This window comes from Epargyreus clarus, unplaced genomic scaffold, assembly GCF_041222505.1.
Source record: "Epargyreus clarus isolate Ecla_fem2 unplaced genomic scaffold, WU_Ecla_fem_2.2 ptg000003l, whole genome shotgun sequence".
In the NCBI taxonomy this organism is placed as follows: Eukaryota; Metazoa; Arthropoda; class Insecta; order Lepidoptera; family Hesperiidae; genus Epargyreus; species Epargyreus clarus.
The window spans coordinates 9450981-9475500 of NW_027332211.1; the positions used below are offsets into that span (position 1 = coordinate 9450981).

A 24520-nucleotide genomic window follows, 5' to 3' on the forward strand; every position below is an offset into this window, starting at 1 on the left:
TTTAACTAACCATTATGCCAGTGAACTCGCCTAGCGAGTGCATTTAAATTGGTATGTAGTGCCGGCGACTCGCCTGGCGAGTCCATCGTGAAATATAGGCGGCACCTCAGAAGGAATTAATGAAATCATATTGGCATTGAACGTGTTAAATAACAAAAAGTAATTACTATCTGTATAACTTATGGAAGGTTCATTTTTATTATATATTTCACATTTTTATTATATGTTATTATTTATTTTATCGTTGTGGTCAAACTTTACACAGCTTTTGTGTTTGAATTAGTTGATACTAACTGGTGTGCTGAAATGTTGCCCGTGTGTTAATAATCAAGCGATTTCTTTCTTGTATATGTATATGTCGTTTATTTCGCTAAATCTCCTTTCACGGTCCTCTTCTTTCCAGTCTCGGCGACACCATCCAAAATCACATCAATCACCATCCAAAATGTATTTTTGATCCTTGTGCACTAGTGAAAATAAATTAAGGGTAAAACAATAAATAAATAAATACCGAACAATGGCGCTATGCTCCCGTTGGAGACCGGTCGTCCTTGATGCAAGCAACACACTATCGCTACTACCGAATAGGTCTTTTGAGGACCTCCGTGATAAATATATTATAATTATCTTGTCCCGTAATGAACTCCGAATTATGACTGTCTGTATTTTCCGCATTATGAAAGAAAAGTCAACATTTAAAATGTTGAATTTACTCTTTACTTATTATCAGTATTTCATCCGTATCAGTATTTCGTCCGAATACTGCACAACGGGGAACACCCGATTATTGATAATGCATAAAGCCGCATCTACACTTTTGTTGTGTGTATTAAACCATAAACACAAGCCAAACACCGAAGACAATCAAGCTTGTTGTTTGTTATAAACACTTACAAACTGAGACGGGTGGTAATTATATCTTATTGTTCCTTGTTGCTTGCCAAGTGTGTGGATAATTTACGTTATTAGAACTCAAACCAGAACACAGACTATAGACTACTTTGAGTATATCAAAGTGCGTTACGTTCTACGCAGATATTATGTATTTTTTTACATTAAAATAAACTACAGTATTTTTATACACTGTAAAATTGTAATACAGTATACAGTAAATGCAGTAAAATTAAGTAAAACTACTGTAATTACAGTGCATCTGGCAACACTAGTCAGAAGTCAAAACTGTTAAATAGTGTACAGAGCAAATATGGATAATAGGCAGGGTAAATAAAATAAGTTACTTATAAACTTTCGTCAAGAAAGAGACTTTCTTTACTATGGTACAACTAACTCATATGGGACATTCCATCAAACAGTATTATTATATGCATGTAACATTCCATCAAAGAGTAAAATAACCTATATAGAAACATTTCACTAAGATAAATTAATCATAAAAAAAACATATAAAACACTGTCTATGATAGCAAAGAGTATTATAGAAGAAAATTATACAAAATATACTGACCAAATCACATTTGACTGCATCGACATACTATTCGCATTTATTAATCATAGTCGAAATGAAAATTGCAAACATTATAAAGTTTATAATGTTTGCAATTTTCATATAATATAAACATACGACAAAACCAGATATGGCGCTGATTAAAGTGGATCATTTGTAAAAAAAAAGTATAGGCGACGAATAGATCAACGAGTAACCTTCTTATAGGCAACTTCTTTTCTTTGGGAAGTCTGTTAAAAATACCTTTTTATTTGATAAAATCTTATGTTAAAGAAGATACCGCATATAAAAAGAAACAATTTTAATAATAGTTTGTCTGGTCTTGTATATACTTAAAACATACAATTTTAGGGGTCTGTATAGTGACACATTTTTTGGAAAATACAAATAAATAATATTTAATGCAAAAATTACCAAATTTAAACGATAAATCATACGGCGAAACTGAAAATGTTATGAACTAGCGTGCGACGCCATGTCTGGTTGCACTTCCAAACAGTAAAACACGAATCAATCGAATAACCAACCAATATTATAAAGACTGGATAAATAAGTTTTTATGCAATTTCTAACAGGAATAAATTTAATACTATGCTATATTTTGTAGTGGTGACCATTCTAAGGTCAAATAGTTATTATGCAATTTTATAATGCAATACTAGCCACATAAACTTCGCCATCTTGTTTTATGCCTTTCACAAGTCACAATTCTCAAACGTCAACCTTCCTTTGGTAGGCAAGGTGTGTTCACGTGAGGTTGTGTGGTCCCTCGGAAATAGGTCACACAATCCTCAGAATTTCGTGATATATTCTTGTAAAATAAAAAAAAAAGCACAAAATTAACAAAAATCCAAAAAAATAGTAAAATAATAAAAAATTAAACGGGAGTCACTCGCTTAAAAGTTAGTGAACGTAAGCGTGCAACGTGGTCTAAGGAATGCGATAGGTAATCGTAAAGAGAAAGTGAAGTTGCTTTTTGTTAGCGCTTTAGTTTAATGCTCTTCATATTACGACCAATATAATCATTTCAATATGAATCCTGGACCACCTAGTTATCCGATGGCATCTTTGTATGTCGGGGACTTGCATTCCGATATAACTGAGGCCATGTTGTTTGAAAAATTTTCTACGGCTGGCCCAGTTCTTTCTATTCGCGTATGTCGCGATATGATAACCCGTAGATCTTTAGGCTACGCGTACGTGAACTTTCAGCAGCCCGCTGATGGTGAGTACTTTTGAATTTCTGTATGTTTTATGTATCAACCATGCCGTTCACATTGAGCGTTTCTTGAAAATAATATTCACGTTCTTTAATCCTCTAATCGTTTTAGGTACTAATTAAAAGAATTGATACAGCTTTGCATGTTGCACGATTTGTAAACGGTTTTAATGCTCATTCGGTGTCCTTCAGATGGGGAAGTACGCAATCTAAAACTATTTTAAAATAACTTCAATTGTATACTTTGATAAGTTCCTTTTGTCTGTTGCACAAGAATTAATTTCACATCTTATTGCATACAACATTGTATCTATTATCAATATTGATGCAATTAACACTTGAAGGTTTATTTAATACAGTACATTTATTTCTCATCATATATTATAAACTCATTAAATACATTTGACACATTAGTCCACTCAAATCAATGACTCATATTTTCATTCATTCTCTCATCTTGAATGTTTTATGTACAAAGCTATATTTTATTACTTGAACTTGTTGATGCAGTATAAGCAGAAATTATTTTAATGGGTGGTCACAGAGGATGTATAGGTTTGCAGCAGTAATATTTGTTGTAAACAATTAAATTAGATTGCATTTGTACTTTACCTATATTAAACTTATTAGATATCTATCAAATTATTAAATTTGTTACCTTACTATGGCACACACAAAACCAGTGTGTACTGGTTTTAACAATTAATAGCAAGGTATTAAATACTTCAGATATATAAGTAATATAGGAGAGAAGATACAATATTATTCTTGCTAGGTACTTCCAGATTAAAATTAATATAAGTGGGAATGTTCCATTATATTCATCAAAATCTATACACAAATGAGATGATTAATATTATGAATAGGCAGAAATGGAATTTAAAGTAATAACAGTTTAGGTTTCATAATTTAGATTATCTATAGACTGTGTTCACAAGATGTTAAACCATGTTTGATTGATGAATGTAATTATAATAAATTGCTTATTTAATTCTCAATCTCCCTCCAAATTTTTCATTATTATTGTTCATGGAGAATAGGAATGATGCCTTTTACATTCACAACTCCATACTGGGTTTTTACTGTCTAATAGTTTGTTGTTATTAAATGTTATTGGTTATATGTTCAAAATATTGTTTTTTAAATTTTATAATACTAGAGTAGCAAAATAACATTCAGTCCTTCTGATGTAAGTAAGTGACTACTGCCCATGGACATCTGTATTCAACTCCAGATAAGATAACATTCCTACCTGAGGTTGGCAACAGATGTGTTGCTGCCCTAAAGGATCAAGTAGATAAATATCTCTCTTTTACCACTCCCTTAAAACAACACGGCACTTAACACTGCTGTAGACAGAATAAGGTGTAGTGGTTGTGCATCCACAATATATAGATGGTTTTATCACCTTCAGATTGATTGTATGATAAACTCATTTTTTATGTCATTTCATTATAAATTGATTTGATTATTAATAAAAGTAAAATTTCTTTCAGCCGAGAGAGCGTTAGATACTATGAACTTTGACATGATAAAAGGAAGACCTATTCGTATCATGTGGTCACAACGTGACCCTTCTCTACGCAAATCTGGTGTTGGAAATGTTTTCATTAAAAATCTCGACAAAACTATAGATAACAAGGCAATGTATGATACATTCTCTGCCTTTGGTAACATATTGAGTTGTAAAGTAGCTCAAGATGAAACCGGCGCCTCTAAAGGTTATGGATTTGTACATTTTGAAACTGAAGAAGCTGCAAATAAGTCAATTGAAAAAGTAAATGGTATGCTTCTTAATGGTAAAAAAGTCTATGTAGGAAGATTCATCCCCCGTAAGGAACGTGAAAAGGAACTTGGTGAGAAGGCTAAACTTTTCACCAATGTTTATGTTAAGAACTTTGGTGAAGATTTCTCTGATGAAATGTTGAAGGATATGTTTGAGAAATATGGACGTATTACAAGCCATAAAGTAATGTATAAAGATGATGGCAACTCCAGAGGATTTGGATTTGTTGCGTTTGAAGACCCTGATGCAGCTGAAAGAGCTTGCATGGAACTTAATGGCAAAGAATTGGTGGAAGGCAAACCACTGTATGTGGGACGTGCTCAAAAGAAAGCCGAACGTCAAAAAGAACTTAAACGTAAATTTGAACAATTGAAGTCTGAAAGATTGACACGCTATCAGGGGGTAAACTTGTATGTTAAGAATTTGGATGACACTATTGACGATGAAAGACTTCGTAAGGAATTTGCTCCATTTGGAACAATAACCTCCGCCAAGGTAAATGTTGGCACAACTACTTTTTAAAGAATGATGAAAATGTTTTCAACAATATTAACTATTTACTTTTTTTTTGTTATTCTCTTATTGTACTTTTTCAATCAACAGTATAAAAGTAACAATTTATTGATCAAAGTTAATTCTATATGATAGCTTGAGAGTTTTTAATGCAAGTTTTTTAGTCCTTTTATACATTGATGTTATAAATAATACTCATAATTTATTTTACTATTGACAGGTAATGCTGGAAGATGGTCGCAGCAAAGGTTTTGGGTTTGTATGTTTCTCGTCTCCTGAGGAAGCCACTAAGGCCGTTACTGAAATGAATGGACGCATTGTTGGAACTAAACCATTGTACGTAGCATTGGCGCAACGTAAAGAAGATCGTAAAGCTCATTTGACGTCACAGTATATGCAGCGAATGGCGAGTATGCGTATGCAACAGATGGGTCAAATATTCCAACCAGGTAATGCTGGTGGTTACTTTGTTCCTACAATTCCTCCTGCGCAGCGTTTCTATGGTCCGGCCCAAATGACTCAGATGAGGCCTTCGCCACGCTGGGCCGCACAGCCACCAGTTAGGCCCAGCACTCAAGCTGCAGCCTCCGGTTATCCTAACATGCAAGCACCATTCCGTCCAACTCCAAGAGGCCCTGCTCAAGGTGCTCTTCGCACATCTTTAGGGGCCAGACCTATAACTGGACAACAAGGAGTGGCCGCTGCTGCTTCTATCCGCGCACCTCTTGTTACTAGTGGTCGGCCAGCTGGTTATAAGTACACTGCTAATATGCGCAACCCTCCAGCTCCTCAACCGGCTGTGCACATTCAAGGGCAAGAACCTTTGACTGCAACCATGTTGGCTGCAGCCCCACTTCAGGAACAGAAGCAAATGCTTGGTGAACGTCTTTTCCCTCTGATTCAAAGAATGCATCCTGATTTGGCTGGCAAAATTACCGGAATGCTTTTGGAGATCGATAACTCGGAGTTACTCCATATGTTAGAACATGGAGAATCTCTTAAAGCCAAGGTGGATGAGGCTGTTGCTGTGTTGCAAGCCCATCAAGCTAAACAGCAAGCTACTAAAAAAGATTAAGTTTTTTTGACACTGAATGTAATACATTTTATTTTGCTGTATTTTTTACTTTATTGCTTGAACATCTTGTATTTACTGTTGCTAACAGTCCCGGTCATAAAAATATTTATATATATAAAAAATAAAAATTGAAAAAACTACTTTAAAAAAAAAGGTGGATGGCACTGTTCCAAATTATATATAGTTATATACCTTTTATTACATATTGGAAGTGCACATCTACTAACAAAAATAACGCAACTTGAACATTTCTATAAATGATATCTGTGTCGTCTTATTTTCTTAGTGACAAGAATTTTAAGTTCCATCTTAGATTTCTCTTTAATTTCTCATGATATGGAGTTGGCTTTTGTTTTTACAATTTCTTTCATTCTTTTTTTTCTTGCTATCAGTTTTACATTGGAAATATGTCTACCTTGAACTGAAAACTTGGTCGCCAATGTAGCTGATTATAATTTGTAATAAATTGTTACATTACATTATATTCTTTCAAATATTCACAATAAAATGTTGTTTTATTTTCACACTAAACCACTTCCTTCAAGTACCTCTACCCAATGATATTATATTATATCTATGCCTCTAATTATTTGCATCCATAAATAATCAGTACCACATACGTAACTCAAAACTGCAATGAATATAGATAACTGGTTTCAATAGTATTTTTTAAATCTATAAAAAGCATGTTAAAAAAAAAAGACAACCTACTCCTCTCTCTACTATTAATAATGAAATTTATAATGACAAATGTATAACATATGAATCCTAATAATTATTATTAGGATTGCCTATCCAAAAGTTCCACAAGTTTTATAACATTTCTGACCGTAAAAAATTAGTGCTCGCCCTTGAACTGATAAGATATGAAAAATTTATAATAAAGGTTACTTGTATATAGTTCCCTGGAAAATACCTATACAACATTTAAATAGGATTGAACATTTATTTTATTTAAATCTTGTAAGAGTAGTATTTCATCAATAATTTTCTAGAAGCATTTTTTTGTGTGATACGATATTGTGACTATACCGAACATACGATACAATTAATAAACATTGTATTAAATTTGCGCTAACCTAAATAACATAATTGTTTGGTAACATTTTTGTACGTCAATTTTGAATAAACGCTTTGATGTGTGCTCGAAAAACCGACACCAAATGGCAAGTGCAAATATTTCAAGCAAGCTTTGAACAAATATACTTGTGCTTCACTGTGTTCAAAACTTCGAACATGTGTTCAAATGTTTGTGCTATGTCTAGTACGGGCCGAAAAAAAATATTAGCTTACTATTTTTTTGACTAATTTAGAAACGTGTATGATATATTTTTTAGTTCTTTTTATATTTGTCAGAGGTAAGCATTAAAATTTGTTTTATTACAGTATTTACAAGCATTTATGTATTTTGTTTTGTTAATTTGTATGTATGTACGTGGCTAATCTTGCAACTGAATTTGGAACTAGTTTACTCAAACCGATACTGCTGAATTTTGCCTTTTGATTTGTTGGATGACTTATTCCAATTCCGTTTCAGTCTAAGTCAGCGAACACTCAAAGATGGCAAGCCAAACGTATTTTATGCATCCCCATGATATGAATATCAAATGAAAGGAATTACTGAGACGAATACGAAAAATATACATAACATAAGACTTATATACGTAAGACGTATACTAATACATAAGACTTTACTACAAATTCAAGACGGCGGATAAATTTTTCTTATCCCCCCCCATGATAACATGGGTATCAGATGAAATATTTTTCTGAAAAGTACATGAAAAATTTTTGCTTTTTAAAAGCACGACATTGTTGTTATAAATTATTATTATTGTGATATTATCATTTGGGAAAACGGGACATTTTTGTGTCCAGCGGTTCATTTCGAGCACACCGGGACATAGAATCGAAACAAGGGAATCTACTTGTCCAAAACGGGACGGATGGTCACCTTAGAAATGCTACGCACGGAACAGTTTTCTGTTTTCGTGTCTGTCGTCCTTAATCATTATACCTTTCAAATGAACCTCACATATTATCAAACTATTGCTGCTAGACACAATGACAACATATTTCCCATAATAATTTCACAATAATTATTATTTATTTTTATGTAAAAATATGGTAAATTAATTAAAGTGAGAACATAAAGAGAAAAATAGATGTATATTTCAAAAAATTAACAGTATTCGATATTCTTGTTCGCTTGATCGATGCTTCCAAGTCTTAGAAATTATGGAAACGAATCGTCATCTGTAATCTGCTGATTAGGCTAAATCCGATTAGACAAAGTCGATAGAAGAAAAAGTAGTCGCACTTATAAATTAAACTACAGTCAATTTAGGAAATCATGGACAATTACAATTAAGAATTTCGAATATTCGAAACAATCGAAACATTTCGATTATCGCTATTAGTACTATAATAGTGCAGTACCGCAGTACCTACCCCCTTCCCTATTAAGTAATACCTATTTATCGGATCCACAAATTATTTTATTTCTGTCATCTATACATAACCGCATTTACACTTTTTCCACTACAAAATGGAAGATAATAAAATAAATAAGGCAAATCAAGTTGGTGAATTCCAAAATACACACGAAGATAAACAGAAAAAGAAGAACAAAAACAAGAAAAAACGAAGTGGCGGTGATGGAGATATCGGGGGTTCGGGGTCGGACCTAAAAACGGACATTGTGACTATTCCGACTGGTGATATACCTCAAAACCTTTCATTAAAAGACTTAAAGATGGCTATGGAAGTGCTTAACTTACAGCAGAAACCTGCTAAGACTACCGAGGAAGCTTTACATAAATCGTATCAGTTCTGGTCTACCCAACCTGTACCAACAATGGATGAGAAAATAGTGTCGAATGAACCGATTGAACCACCAAAGTCCCCCGAAGAAATACGTTCAGAGCCGTATACTTTACCAGATGGGTTTCAATGGGATACTTTGAATCTTAATGAACCTTTAGTTTTAAAGGAACTTTATACACTGCTCAACGAAAATTATGTGGAAGATGATGATTGCATGTTTCGTTTTGATTACCAAACTGATTTTCTTAAGTGGGCCCTGCAGCCTCCTGGATGGAAAATGGATTGGCATTGTGGAGTGCGTGTAGTTAAGTCTGGTAGGCTAGTAGGATTCATATCAGCTATTCCAGCAGATTTGAGAATATATGATCACACACAAACTGTTGTAGAAATAAACTTTTTGTGTGTTCATAAAAAGCTACGTGCAAAAAGAGTTGCACCCGTTTTGATTAGAGAAATAACTCGTAGAGTTAATTTAACTGGTATTTTTCAGGGTGTATATACAGCTGGCATTGTATTGCCGAAGCCCATTGCAACATGTAGATATTGGCATCGATCTCTAAATCCTAAGAAACTAATTGATATTAAATTTAGCCATTTGTCTAGGAATATGACAATGCAGAGAACTCTTAAATTATTTAAACTCCCAGATACACCGCGGACTCCTGGGTACCGTAAGATGGAACCTCAAGATTGTGAAAAAGTTGTTAAGTTACTCAATGAGTATTTAAAGAAGTTTGATTTAGCTCCCATATTTTCTGAGGAAGACTTCAAGCACTGGTTCATTCCCCAAATGGGGATAATTGATAGCTTTGTTGTAGAAGCATCTGATGGCAGTATAACAGACTTTGTCAGTTATTACACTCTTCCATCTACAGTTGTTTACCATCCAGTGCATAAGACACTTAAAGCTGCTTACTCATTTTATAATGTATCTACCAAAACTCCTTGGGCTGACTTGATGCTTGATGCACTGATATCTGCTAGAAATGCAGGATTTGACGTTTTCAATGCACTAGATTTGATGGATAACAAAGAATTTTTGGAACCTTTGAAATTTGGCATTGGTGATGGAAATCTCCAGTACTATTTATACAACTGGCGATGTCCTAGTATAACTCCTAACAAGATAGGCCTAGTTCTGCAATAGTGATGTAGTCGTAGTAAGACTACCCATTGCCTATCATTGTTTTCATCTTATGTAATGTTTTTATTTAAACAATATATAGTCCTAGTAAAAGTATCTTATCAATTTGTTTATAGACTACATAGCCCATGACTACAAAATTGAATAAGCCACCACATTTTTATAATTAAAAAAGAGTTCTGAAATAATCTGAACAAGTTCAGATTTTTTGTTGCTATTTATAAATGTATATTTTCAAATCAATGCTGTAAGGCTGCTATAAACACTGAACTACCAAATAAATAATGCTTGTGGGGCCTATATTTTTGATGTCAAACAAAACAGGCAAATGTGTGTAACTAAATTTGTTTCAAAAATGTATCTACATACAACTTTGGCACAGTTTTAAATCTTAATTATTTATGTGATGATGTAATAAATGTAAGTTAATACTAGCTCTAGTTTTATTTATATCAAGCTTAAATTTTACACATGTGTTGTTAATAAAAAAACATTGCAACCTGTGATCTGATTGTTTGCAAGAAAAAATAATCTTATCATATCTGAATTTAGATATGATAAGATTATTTTTTTTATAACTTTTCTGTTCCTGAGGCAGGGGCGTCACTGCCAATCATTTTGTTGCTAGGTTTTCAAAACTACCATAAAACAAATAGAACAATTTAACATTGTTACATTTTACTTATATTTCAGTTTCTACAATATCAATGGAATCGATACTCAAGTCTAAGTTAGGTTAGTAGTTTTTCAAAGCTTGCTATATTATCATAATCAATAGGCCGATATACTATGGGAAATATCGACAGAAGCTATTAGAAATAGCCAATAATTTGTGCAATAGTACTAACATGTATATAATAATACTCTATGAATAGTACTAATACAATAACAGGAAAAGGAAGTATATAATACGACAATCTTTCTTGTGCGTTTAGCTGGAACATCACTAACGATGAAAATGTTGCTAGATTATAAAAAAACTATCAAAGAAGTGGAAGTTTTTAACGATTTTGTATATCAATATTTCACATATTATTACGAATCTCTTAAAATTATGTTAAAAATCATTCATTGTAATAACAAATAATGTAAGTTCTAATTGCCCTAGTAGCCACGACTCATAGGTCAACGTTCATCGCTTTGCTTCGCAATCTAGTACAGCCGGTACTCGATTTGCAAGGGATGAAAACATAGTGGCAATGAAGGCAAGAACCGTTTATTAAAGACTAGCAGCAGCGTTAATTTTCAAGGCAACGTCGTGTAATTTCGAACGGCATGAGTGCTCTATGCTAACTGCTTTATCCGCGAGCTGCGAGTTTAAATAGTCAGTCTTACACCCAAAGAGTATAGTAACCTATATAGAAACCTACACCTACTGACTCTTTTTTGCGCATCGCCAAATCGGCTTTAAAATCAATTATAGAGTTCTGGGCAAGAATTAAGTAATTCATGTATATAATGGAATGATAAAAAGTATTTTAATAATAAAATCTTCATCGCGCACACATAAGTTAGTAACAGTTATAATAATATTTAGTAATTACATAAATAGTGTAGTACTACTTAATTAAAGTAGAACTGAGATGCTCAACGACCAAGAACACGGTACTTATTAAAAAAAGTATCATTCATTAATACTGAAATAGACCCGCAGCAATTTCATCGGATAAACAATAAATTTGTAATTTTCTAAGATCCAAAAAAATAAAATTATTTTTTTTATGAAACTACTGAAGAAATATACCCAATAATTTAATACTTACTAAAAAAAGGAGTCAATTACCCAATTGCAAACATCGATGTATCGATACATGCCCGTTGACAATCATACTTGACAGTTGACATTGACATTACGTATGCACTCCTTCACTAGTCCTTTCAAAATTTTCTTTTCTGCCGTGGTTGGTGTTTTTGTTTAAATCTATAATTTTCATACATATCCTTCAATGTTAACATCAATTATTAAGTGAATCTTGTGCCGTGGTTAATTAGGATAAATATAAGTGTAATATTTTTGTTGCATATTTTTAGGTAGAGTAAGGTTATCTCAAACATGGGGAAAGGAAATAATATGATTCCAAATGGCCACTTCCATAAGGATTGGCAAAGGTTTGTGAAGACGTGGTTCAATCAACCTGCACGGAGACACCGCAGGAAGCAAAACAGAATCAAGAAAGCTAAAGCTATTGCGCCCAGACCCGCTGCCGGTCCGCTACGTCCAGTGGTACGCTGCCCTACCGTTCGTTATCACACGAAAGTTCGGGCTGGCCGAGGATTCACCCTGAGGGAGATTCGGGTAAATTAACTTTTTATTTATTTTGCTTTCGCTTAATGCCGATAGAATTTCGGCAAGTTAGATCTTATTTTTATTCCTGTATTAGTACATTTTGTCAATAATAACAATAATTAAGACAAACTATGTCTTTAAAGTATGTTGTCCCATTTAATCGTAGTCAGAGTTCTATATTATTTATGTATTATTATTTATAAAATATCGAAATATTTGTTGTAACACAAATTCATTATATTAGTAAGTATTATTGATGATTGTTAGCCAGGGAAACTATGTGGCTTCATTATAATTTAATTGGTAACATTTTAAATGCAATCTTTTGGTTTATTTAGTGTGTTCAAGTGTTGTATATTGGAGCAGCTAGCACCATTTAAATTTTAAATGTCCTTGTTTGGGTACACATCATTTATGTTTCAGGTTATGATCTCAAGTAATTATTAGGTGGCCATACATTTTTTTCCTGGTATAGTCTGCGCCAAACTGCTAGCCCACTCTGAAGTTGTTGCGATCAGGTGTAGTCATACAATTTGCCATGGTGACACAGTTCATTTCTATATTTTAGAGTGGACTAGCAATATTACGCGGACTGTACTTGATACTCATATTTGGAAAATTGTACCTATTAAAGTTTCGATGCAGAGTAATTATTAGGCCCATTGCTTTTATTTGTACTTTCAGTTTTCTACATTAAATTATAATTAACAACAGTTATGTCTAAAATATTCCTAACCCATGCCAAGATTAGGAATATTTTAGACATGACTAAATATGAAGAATGTATATTTTGTCTTTTGTTGAATTTTTGTTAGGGATAGTTGCTGTGTGTGTGCTGGTGCATGTGTGGGTGAAGTTACCACTCTTTTGTTATCTTAAACATTTTTTAGATGTATAGTTATAAATGGAGGCAAAATTAAATGAATATTTAAATTTGATATCTAAATTGCTTATTAACAAGCATCAATTGTTATCAAGATAATAAATGATTACACTATGACATATTATATCTGTTGTGTGATTTTAGGCTGCTGGTCTTAGTGCCGCCTTTGCCCGAACCATTGGCATTGCTGTAGATCCACGTCGTCGCAACAAGTCTGTAGAATCATTACAGACAAATGTACAGAGATTGAAAGAATACCGTGCACGTCTTATCCTGTTCCCTAAGGGCAAAAAGGTAATTTTTAATATAGATATCATGAGGTTGTTTGTGTGGCATGTGATAAGGTAGATAAATGTATCTATAATCATTGTGTAAAAACAGAAGCTTAGAGGCCAAGACAACAGGATCAATGCAATTTTTTATGTTAAATTTCATCTTTGTTTTTTTATCAATATCATAGACTAAAAATTTAACTCAATTTTGTTTCTAAATAGGTACTGAAGGGTGAGGCAAATGAAGAGGAACGCAAACTTGCCACACAATTACGTGGACCCCTGATGCCAGTGCAACAACCAGCTCCCAAGTCTATTGCACGTGTCATTACTGAAGAAGAAAAGGACTTCAAGGCTTACCAATATCTTAGAGGGGTATGTTGCATTTATAGTACAAATAAACTTTATAGTAGTACAAATTTTGTAATAGTACTAAAGTTTATATACTCACTATACTTATATTAAAATTATTTATGCAACTCTGCTACTATGACCATTTTATTGAATTACTTTTCCTAACTTATTCTTAATTCTTTATTTTCAGGCTCGCTCCATTGCTAAACTGGTTGGCATTAGGGCAAAGAGATTGAAGGATGCTGCTGAAAATCCTGATGACGTCACTAAGGCCCCATCTGCTGCTAAAGAAGCTAAGGCTAAAAAGTGAAAAATAAAGTAATCTAACAGATTTATAATACTTTTATTAAATCCCTATATCCATAATACATCCATTGGCACCTCATTAGCGACCAATTTTTGTTCATACACTATTGTATGCCAAAATCAGTATGTCATATTCAAAAGCCAAATTAATGTATTTAGTTATTATTTTACAAAGGTAAAAAAGGTTTGGTTTGGTAAAGGTAAAGTTTGGTAAAGGTTTGGTAAAAAAGTTTAGGTAGCAAAGGTTTTGTAGCCCGCGACAAACTTCTATAGTCCGATTCATAATTAGGTGTCCAAAATGTAAACAAAGAAATGTCACTGTCAAAATTAACAAGAAACAAAAACTTAACAAAAAACTAAAATTAATAAATATACACAATTTAACAAACGCGTTATGTAAACGAGAAAACATTCGAGTTCGATCACAATCACGAAAATGAATAATATTAACTACGAAACTTAAAAATGACTGCACAAGAAATGTTTTGGATTCCGATTGTGTTACCATTATCACATTTTAATTTTCTACCATAAACTTTGTTTTTTATTATTATTACTGTATGTAACGAAATTGAGGTGATATAAATATTAGAAAATGTGAATTAATCTTTATTTATTTTGATTACAATTTTATTATTGTTGTATTATTTTAATATCGACAAAAATAAGAAACTACCATTTGAAACATATTTTCTTGATAGGTCAACACCTTTGTTTACATTTTGGATACCTAATTATGAATCAGACTATAGTCCGCTCTGAAGTTGTTGCGCGCAGGTGTAGTCAGAGAGCCAATGCGGTAGTTATGTATTGCGTCGGGATGCAGCAGCCAGGATACAGAAAGACCGAAATGACTTATTATAGAATATTTTAATTTAAACCGAATATTACAAGGTTTAACTAAATTTAAACTAAATTATAACTACCTAACCTAAAATGGTGACTTGCTGGGGCAATGTTAGCACCCAGAGTGATTCCCACGTTCGGGACTATGAGTGGCAACGTAGGTGCGTAGTCAGCGTTCCCACGGCCTGCGGCGGTGCGGATTCAGATTTCTTCCTGATAAATTTACTTAAGGCGAATACCTATTGTTGGTTAAGGCCAATATATAACACGGTCAAACACAATTACAAGCGTATACTCCTTAGCAACAGTAAGGTCAAATTAACGTAGCTATGTACCGTGGGCGAAAACTGGCAGCGGACGGGTGCCGGGAGGACCCGCGCTGTCTTCGTTCCGCTTATCTGCAATTTGTTGTTGCGTCGCGACCCACTTCTATATTCAGAGCGGTCTAGAAGTTTGGCGCGACTACATACAAATAGAATCCTTTTTTTGTTTAATCTTTTCGTGATGGACCCACACTACCAGGAGTATGGTGAGTCTGTATGTATGATGTTTAATATATATACACAGATTATTATATTGTTGTCAATATTATCTACTTAATTCTCCATTAAAAGTTATATTGTATTTAAATATGAGTAAGAAATGCTACACTCACACTATGACTTCCGGTATCGTGGATACCATGGACATACACATAGACAAATACACAAACACCCAATTATTTAGATTTCTGTGTGGCCGGGGGATCGAATCCGGGACCCTCTGTGCGTTAGACCGGTATGGTGACCTGTCCACCACGCGGCGTCTAAAAAAATAAGTATTCTTTGAGAAAAAAAAACTTCAGCTGTTCTTGTACTTGGTTCTATTAGTATGACTCTTTAATTGGATATTAGATGTTCAGTCATATAATAAAGGGGGTGACAAAAAAATTAAAATATCTTTAACCCTTTCCTGATAAGAAAAACCACATATGGCTAACCTCCTCTCAGAGCACTGCCGCGTCTTGTTTTATATTTAATTTTAGGTTCCATCACAATCTAATCAACAAGTTCTAAAGTGTTTGATACAGATTAGCTAGCCTACAAGTTTCTTATAAGATTAATTTAGAACATAAAATTAAATACTGTTAAGATTGCATTTTGTATTATAATAAAAATGTTGTTGCTATTCAAACTATCTTTATTCTTCGAAGCGGAGTGCTTCGATTTGCTCTATTTGATTCGAGAGAATAATAGTCAAGATTTGCGAAAGGACTCCACTATAATAATATTTCCCACATTACTGAGGATTGAATATTTGTTTTCAAATCCTATAGATTTGAACATTGGTTTTCAAATGAAGATAATAAAAATGTATTTCATTTCTTAGGGTAGTCTTTAATAGTTTATTTATTAGTATATCAATGAATATTTAATTACATAATATATGTAGTTAACGCATTAAAATAATAAGTAAAGTTAAGCAGACACTTCAACACTAGCTTTTTCATTGTTGCCCTCTTCACCTTTTGCATTACTTTCTTCACCATCACCAGCCTTGGACTTCTTATCACTTTTGCGGAATTTATCGTACCTGTTAAACATATTATTAAAGTTTTTAATCCTCGTTATATTACAAAAAACAATGCCTCTAAAGCTTCAACTTTTAACAGTTAAAAATGTTTTACCGGCCAAGATCTTCATCGTCGTCGCTACCTTCATTACCCTGTGGATCAACTTCCCTGAGCAACTCTCCTATATCCTTGTCCACATCTGCCCATAACTTATCTTCACTTCCTATAATAGTAAAGACATTTAATAGGCAATACACTATTTCATACCAAAGTTTACCATTAATGAATACAATAAGTGAAATGGAAGGGAAAGATGCTTTATTTTAACATATTACAATTATAACATTTCATTTAGGTATACTATTATTACATGTACATAATCATCTCCTTTTTTATATTTTTTTAATGCCAATAATATAATTTCTAAATACCTGAAGCATGTGTTGCATCAGTACCATTTTCAACAGATTTCTTATTTTCTGCAGTTTGTTCAGTTTTTTCCAATTTTACTTTAGCATCAGCTACATTCTCCGCTGCCTCTTCTTTTTCTTCTTCTAAAAAAAAAACAAAAATATTATGTTGTTATAAAACTATATAAAGACATGATAATTTAACACATGCCATGCCACCCATGAGTAGCTTAATAAAAAAAACAATATTGTGTATTTTTGACGTAAATTTTGTTAGTAAAGTGGATACTAACTGAACAACACATGAACGCCACATAGGTGGACATGAGCTTACAAAATAAAAAAAAACAACGGATAAGACTTTATCTTCTTATAAATAAAATTCTCGTGTCACAATGTTAGTTGCCGTACTCCTCCGAAACGGCTTTACCGATTTTCACCAAATTTTATGTGCATAGTAGGTCTGAGAATCAGCTACTATCTATTTTTCATACCCCTAAGTAATAAGGGTTGTTAATTTTTTATTTATATGGCAACACAACGTTTCCCGAGTCAGCTAGTTTTTTTATATGTTTTAGTGTTCATGCCCAATTAAATAGTTGAAATGCGAAATGTAGAGATAGACTATGTTTCGTGTAAATGTAGTAGTGTATAGTGTACCTTTCTGCTGGTGCAGCTGGCGGTGGATGCGCTCGGCGTGCTTGCGCAGCGTGCGCGTGTCGCGGTGCTGCACGTAGCGGCCGAGGTGCGTGCGCAAGCGGCAGTGCCGGCGCAGCGCCTCCGCCTCCTCCGCGCCGCCCGCCTCCGTGCGCGGCAGGTACAGCCGGCACAGCTCGCACCACCACACCTGACGCACGCGTTTACCATGTCAATGCCGCATTTATAATCGCCTTAATATAGTCGAATTGTCGATGTCTTAAGGTTTATGGTAGTGAATATAGACAAATAAAGATGGACCTTTCAAGATCTCATTTGTTAGAAGAATGAAGATGGACCTCTTTAATGATCTTATTCTTGCATACATTTTTAAGCGAATTGGTTAGATCTAAATGACATAGTAAAATGATTATTGAAAGTGGAAAATTTAGTCATACACAAAAAAACTGTCCACAAAATGATAAATTCTCCAAGGCATCATTGTTTCTCTTGTAATTACAGTATAAATTACACTACTTATCGTTTAATTTACGCATGTTACATGCTGGATACAAGTTGTTTTAGTTTTGGATTGAAAAAGAATAGAAAGCATAATTAGTAGGGGTGTGCGAATAATTCGAACTTACGAATTATTCGTTCCGAATCGAATATTAATATTCGATTCGAAACTCGAATCGAATAATTCGAAAAATTTCGAATAATTCGGAAATTTTCGAATAATTCGAAAATTTTCGAATAATCCGAAATTTTTTGAATAATTCGAATTTTTTCAGGGTTTCTTATTTTCAATTTTCGAATAAAAATTTAACAGTCAATAATCAATATACATTTTATTTAAACCATATAGTTACACAAATAGAACAATTAATATAGTTTTTTTTTTAAATAATGAAATAATAAAAATTATATTATAGCAAATAAAGTATTATGAAAAATTGAAATTTGGGGATGATCCTATTCTTGTAATGTTAATAAATAACTTATAAAAAAATGGATGGTAAAAATATTGATTGCCTTTTTTTACGGCACTTCAAAAAATTACCTGAAATTCATGCTTCTAGACTAGAATACCCCCTTAATTCGCGAATAATTCGAAAATTCGAATTATTCGATTCGAATTTCGAATCGAATATTGATATTCGATTCGATTCGATTCGAACGATATTCGCACACCCCTAATAATTAGTGATTTGTGCGTTATACCATTAAAAGATGATCTGTAAGCAGCATAGTTTACACACTGCATATTATAAACTTAATTATTATTTCATGTAATAACAGTCTTCAATACATACATAATACCTGTATTTGCTAATCAATACATAAATATATTGAGTAAATATATGACCTATTTTTTGTGTTAATGAGTATAAACAAAAATTCATGATCAATCAGTGGCCAAACTATCTGTATACATACCTCAATTTTTTTGATATGTTCACTTCCTATGTTGATTTCTACTTTAGGTTTCTTAGGCGTGGTCTCATCCTTCTTTTCTGTCCCAGAATCATCATCTTCAACTTCTACAATAAAACAAGTAACCAACTGAGTTAATCAGATTTGTGGCCGCTTAAATGAATTAGTTCATGAAAGAAGTGAATTCCACCTGTTTTGTGATAGAAATATATGAGGAAAAGTCATTTAAAATTTACAAGACAAGTGTGTTATACTTGTAAGTGACGCTTATTGGAATTTAAGAATAAAAATAGTAGTCAAACTTACCATCTACATCACCAACAGAATCGAGAGTCATAAAGTTATCCAAGTCTACATCCATTCCCTCATCTCCACTTCCATCAGCCTTTGGACTCACTCGGCGAGTGGCTTGGTGGGCTTTTCTCTATAATAAAAAAATAATATTAATAGCAACATATCGTTAACAAAAGACCCTAACTTGGTTAAAGTACGACAAATATTGTTATCTTACTTGTAGTATGGAATATCAAATTTGTTATATACCTTGAGATGTTCCAGGGAACAGATATGATGCTCGTAAATCATCGGCGAGCGGAATGTGACGCGGCAGATGCGGCAGAAGGGCATCAGGAAGCGCTTCATGGCGCGGTGGGTGTCGGTGAGGTTGTGCGCGTGGCGCGTGGTGCGGTGGTTGAGGCGGCACACGAGGCAGAAGGTGGTGCGCGCGGCGAGCTCCGCGCCCGCCGCCGCCTCGAGCTCGCGCTGGGCGCCGCGCTGCGCCACGCGCATGCGCAGCAGCTGCGCCTTGTGCCGCCGCGCCACCGCGCTCATCGCCGCGCGATGCTTGCCCGACACCAAATGCTTCGCGTAGCCCTGGTGTGCGTTATTGTTATTTTTTTCTATTACTTTATAAACTTTATACTTTGATTATTAGGCAAAAGTATTATAATGCTAATTACCCAATAAATACCTATTTTTGGAAAATTTATAGCTCGTGTTAAAAATATTTGTATATTGGGTCTACCGGTAGAGGAAGTTTGAATGCAAATATGTATTGCCTGCTCTTTACACCTTATAATTCACACGTTAATTCATTACCCATAAACATTGCGATTGGTAACCCTAAATAGATGTAGACATATTTTAATTGCAGCAGAACTCACAGCGAATGTGGCACATTTCTCTTTGCAATGCACACAGGCGAGATGTACGTAGGGGCGCGCACTGGGTGGCGGTGCGTCGGAGCCGGCGTCGGGCTCCTTATCGGTATCCGCGCCGCCTTCGGCCCCCGATGCCTCCGAGCCCTCGGCCTCCACCTGCTTGAATTAAAAGATTTCTGGCTAATTTACGCAATTACATAAAATGTTTTGTATTTCATATAGAATTCTTTGGATATATTTACAACGATTGACATATATATATTCTTATTTGTATATAGAGAATTGAATAATATCTGTATAAAGTCACGCTATACCTTAGGGGATTTCATCTTTTGATCCTTCTTATCTTCGATGGTGTCTTCTTTCTCATCTGCATCCCAGTCCTCCTCTGTCGATGATGCTTCCTCCTTAGATTTAATGGAGCTAGACAAATTCAAATTCATTAGTATAATTATTGAGAATAAAAAAAATACCACTAAAGTTTATACATGTACATTGTACAATACTGAATATCTAAACAATATATGTGGTAGCAGCCATAATCATCACTATCAGGTGTATGTATTATGTATAGCTGCCTGTTAAATTCTTCCAAATGTTTTCAAGGTTTCTCATAATCATTGAAGATACATGACTTCATAATTCGGAAAAGTTGGCATTGCCATGGCCAGAAGTATGGGAGCTTGCTTCTAGAACAAATATTTTCCATCATTCTTACAATATGCCGTAAAGCAACTAGGTAACTTGGAGCCCACAAGCTTTTCGAGATGCTGTGTATTGCGCGCCCATTGAGGCTTTCACGGAACGTCCGTGGAGAATTTCGATAGAAACTAATTTTAATATCAATTTGTCCAATTACCTTCGCCCCTTGATAGATCTGAAGGCGCGGGTGTAGCCAAGCGATTTATCTCCGAACCGCCTTGAGGTAAAAGTGCCGCGCGAGCGCGGGGCGCCGCGGTAAGAGGCGCGCGAGCGCAGCGTGCGGCCGCGGAAGGAGCGGCGCGGCGCGCGCGGCCGCGTGGCGGAGCGCAGCGGCTCGCGCGGCGGGCCCATGCCGCTCGCCTTGCGGTAGCCCTCTCGGTTGGGCGAGCGTCTCCGCTCCTCGCCGCCGAACGACCTCCTCTCACTGCCGTAACTGTCCTGTCTACCGCCGTACGATCCGCCATAGTGGCCGCCGCCGTCATGGCTACGTCTATCGCTCGAGGAGCCCTGTACATAACTCTCTTTGGTTCTCGCACAATGCTTCGTCGATCGAAGCGCAGTACATGATTAATATACACAGAAATATACATTGTCCATTCTTCTGATCTCGGGCACCAAATTATCTATATCTGTTACCAATCTAAAATGTCTCAAACTTTATTTTTGTAACATTGAACTACATAACTCTCGTTCCTTTCAAACAATATTCACTTGCAGCTGTTTTTAATGTATTTAAATTTTATTTCTCTGTTATGTTGTTGCCAGCCTTTTATTATTGTACTAGGAAATACAAGGGCATCAATTATCTTTCTGCTAACAAAATAGCAGTCACTTTTCAAACAAGTGCAATTGTAATTTCTACCTTTTAGCTATCCATGTGTTATTCAATTATACTTAGTCGATACTGATATTGTTTTCGTTGTGTATAAATTTAGTCTGATCGTCACCAAAATTGAATTGATTTATTTTAAGCTTGCTCCCAATTGCATCTCAGTTTTTATTGAAAATATCCCAAACTTCAAAGTTTGTACTTTAAATAAACCAACCTCATATTGGACTTCTGTCCAACTCAATTATCATTACAAATTATGCCATTTCCACTTAATCCTGGTGTCATATACTACATATGTACATTCTGGTAGTAAGGGTATAAAATCAAATTATAATCTGTAGTCCAGATTCTACTATATCTTTTGCTAATATAATTCACATTAATTTTAATTCATGGTAAGGATATTTGTCAGTTTGTTCATTTCCTTACGTTTTCTGTCTGTGTTTCTCACATTTCTTATATACCTACATATGTATTACTTTAGATTTAGATAGGCATATACTTACTACATTGTAAAGCACCAAATTTTCTTTGCCTCTTTGCAACTCTATGAATACATCTTCTCTGAAAAAGTGTTCAGTTGCACATTCTATAAAATATTTAATACCAAAAATGTGGAATAACTAACCTCCATTCTCATCCTTTTACGTTCCGGAGATCCAGATCTTCCATAGTCACGATTTCCATAGCTACCAGATGTTTCCTGTATTATATGCCAGAAGTTAATATAATAATTATATCTATCATTAAAAGTTAATATACGATTAAATTTTGGTCTATGCCTAGTCCAAGCTGAACAAACCTATTCTCATGTATAGGGTGAAATTTTCAAAGAGGCCTTGAGGGCCAATTCCGCAACTATAAGGATTAGCGAAAAATGCTGAAAGGAGTTATATATCTTTTCCCCTAGCCGGGAATTGAACAAGTTCATTTGGAAAAAAAAACACACCCTCTACATGATTCCACTATCTCATAGTATTGCTTATAAGGATCAGATTCTGGGTACTACTGGGGACTACTGGGAATTTAAAGATTTCGCATATTAACAAATTTTTGTGGCCTAATGTCTCAAATTATTCTGAAAGTAATAGTAAGAGATATAGAAAATCATATTTAACGTTGAAAAGACGTTGTCAATATTTTTCCCAAAAAAGAATGTATTAACATTTCAATTTAATAAAAATGAGGTTATGACATACATCTAATCAAGACAATAGTAAAGCATTGGTCAGTTTTAATTAAGAAATTACATTTTGATCAGAAATTGTCTTCTGAATTTTCTAATATATATATTTTTAAAGAAGTTAAGAATAAGAAAACTTAACCTTTACATACTTAAGCAGTGTAGCAAATAACAACATTTTATCCTTACTGATCTATATGGTTTCTTGTATGATTCTTCCATCCTATCACGACTTGAAGAATATCGATTAGCACTGCTACTATTGTAGCGCGAATCATTGTTGTAAGAAGAGTAGCCGCCGCCTCTGCCACCGCGTCCACCGTCGTACCCGCCACGATTACTGCTGCCGCGGTACGAGCCTCGGTACCCGCTACCGCGTCCGCTATAACTCCCTCTTCCACTGTAGCCGCCATATCCACGGCCACGCGACGACATCTACAGCGTGTCAATAAGTTTTGGCTAAGGCTAAATAAACTTTGAGGCTAAAAATTTTGATATCCAACTCAATGCATCCCCGGGATCTAATATAATTATAGGTATAAATAAAAAAGATCTCAATGCACAGTTTCTATTAACTTACGTTGAATACCTACCTAGATATAAATTATAATAATTTCAGTAACGCCATTACGTGGTAATATGGCAATGGCAAAACGACCTTTTTGACAGATTAATATTTACAATATTAAGTCCGGTAGAAATGAAATGCAACGATAGAAATAAATGTAACCCTAAACAAATTGCAAACCGGCGATAAAATGGCGCCGCTTTAGTCCAGGCCTCAGAAGACTGTTCTTACTTAGGACTTAAGTCTTAACTGAGTTTAGAAAATGTTACTATTTTCAAAGTTAAATACTCACATCCGTAAATGTATGAAGGTAGATTTCTCACTATTTTACCGCCTATTCTTTTTCTAGACAAAATCAATGAAATGGTGGTGAAAAGATTCACCAATCCCATGCGTAAGATAAAACGTAATACGAAGCGAAAAAAGCTAACACATTCATACTCATAGACAGATAACACAGATTGTCATAAAGTAAATGAAACGAATGACGCCGTCCTCACAGATAAATTACGATGCGTTGCAAATCGTTTTCATGCTCTATCAGGTAAACTATTCGTCGCACACAAGGTACCAAATTGAATAATTTGTATATTTTGTAATAGAACCAAAAATAACAAAGTTAATAACGATTAATATTAAAAAAAAAAAAAAAAAAAAATTTTATAACTTTTTTGTAGTAATTTTACAGCAACATGAAATTGGAGCATTTTCATAGAGGAGTTCTTAAGGAATAATTTGAAAATAACTATTTGAATTGTTCCTTGTCGCTTACTAGATGATCTACCAAGAAAACAATTCGTAATGTGGTGTAAGTACAGACGATGGGATTATTCATTTTTTGTTTGAATTTTTGACAAATAGAACATTTTTAGAGACAAGTTATGTATAAATAACTAATACGACCTAACTTACGTAATAAATAAATACGTAATTCAAACATTTTAGGGAAACTTTAGAACGGAGACGTGGCAACACTTTATTATTACGCTCACTATTTCAGTTGTCAAAACTGGTTACATTTTCTTGTTAAGAGTAATCTTTGAGGGACAAAAGTTGAGACCTCA

At 34.3% G+C, this 24520-nt stretch overlaps 4 protein-coding genes across 6 annotated transcripts; 3 read left to right on the forward strand and 1 right to left on the reverse strand.

Annotated features, from left to right (window-relative positions):
* Positions 1-2170: 2170 nt before the first annotated feature.
* Positions 2171-6566, forward strand: Pabp (poly A binding protein). Its single transcript, XM_073087727.1, has 3 exons — positions 2171-2690; positions 4181-4965; positions 5204-6566. The coding sequence occupies exons 1-3, from the start codon at positions 2498-2500 to the stop codon at positions 6056-6058; spliced, it is 1833 nt and encodes a 610-aa protein (XP_072943828.1). The 5' UTR covers positions 2171-2497; the 3' UTR covers positions 6059-6566.
* Positions 6567-8509: 1943 nt separating this feature from the next.
* On the forward strand, positions 8510-10462 carry Nmt (N-myristoyl transferase). Its single transcript, XM_073087737.1, has one exon. The coding sequence runs from the start codon at positions 8607-8609 to the stop codon at positions 10029-10031; it is 1425 nt and encodes a 474-aa protein (XP_072943838.1). The 5' UTR covers positions 8510-8606; the 3' UTR covers positions 10032-10462.
* Positions 10463-11822: 1360 nt separating this feature from the next.
* Positions 11823-14155, forward strand: RpL13 (ribosomal protein L13). Its single transcript, XM_073087747.1, has 5 exons — positions 11823-11929; positions 12060-12324; positions 13343-13492; positions 13693-13845; positions 14015-14155. Exons 2-5 carry the CDS (start codon positions 12082-12084, stop codon positions 14132-14134), a joined length of 666 nt encoding a protein of 221 aa, XP_072943848.1. The 5' UTR covers positions 11823-11929; positions 12060-12081; the 3' UTR covers positions 14135-14155.
* A 2176-nt stretch (positions 14156-16331) lies between these two features.
* On the reverse strand, positions 16332-23916 carry LOC140753269 (uncharacterized). Of its 3 annotated transcripts, none has more exons than XM_073087774.1 (13): positions 23749-23916; positions 23078-23323; positions 22334-22408; positions 21031-21380; positions 20486-20594; positions 20175-20327; positions 19555-19884; positions 19318-19435; positions 19015-19118; positions 17599-17785; positions 16960-17082; positions 16643-16751; positions 16332-16548 (listed from the first exon to the last, which is right to left on the reverse strand). In XM_073087774.1, the coding sequence occupies exons 2-13, from the start codon at positions 23321-23323 to the stop codon at positions 16434-16436; spliced, it is 2019 nt and encodes a 672-aa protein (XP_072943875.1). In that variant the 5' UTR covers positions 23749-23916; the 3' UTR covers positions 16332-16433. The 3 variants fall into 3 exon arrangements, with proteins under 3 accessions (XP_072943875.1, XP_072943859.1, XP_072943867.1); XM_073087758.1 differs by having other exon boundaries at positions 20175-20330; positions 23749-23915; XM_073087766.1 differs by lacking the exon at positions 23749-23916 and adding an exon at positions 23482-23685 and having other exon boundaries at positions 20175-20330.
* Between the last annotated feature and the right edge of the window lie 604 nt (positions 23917-24520).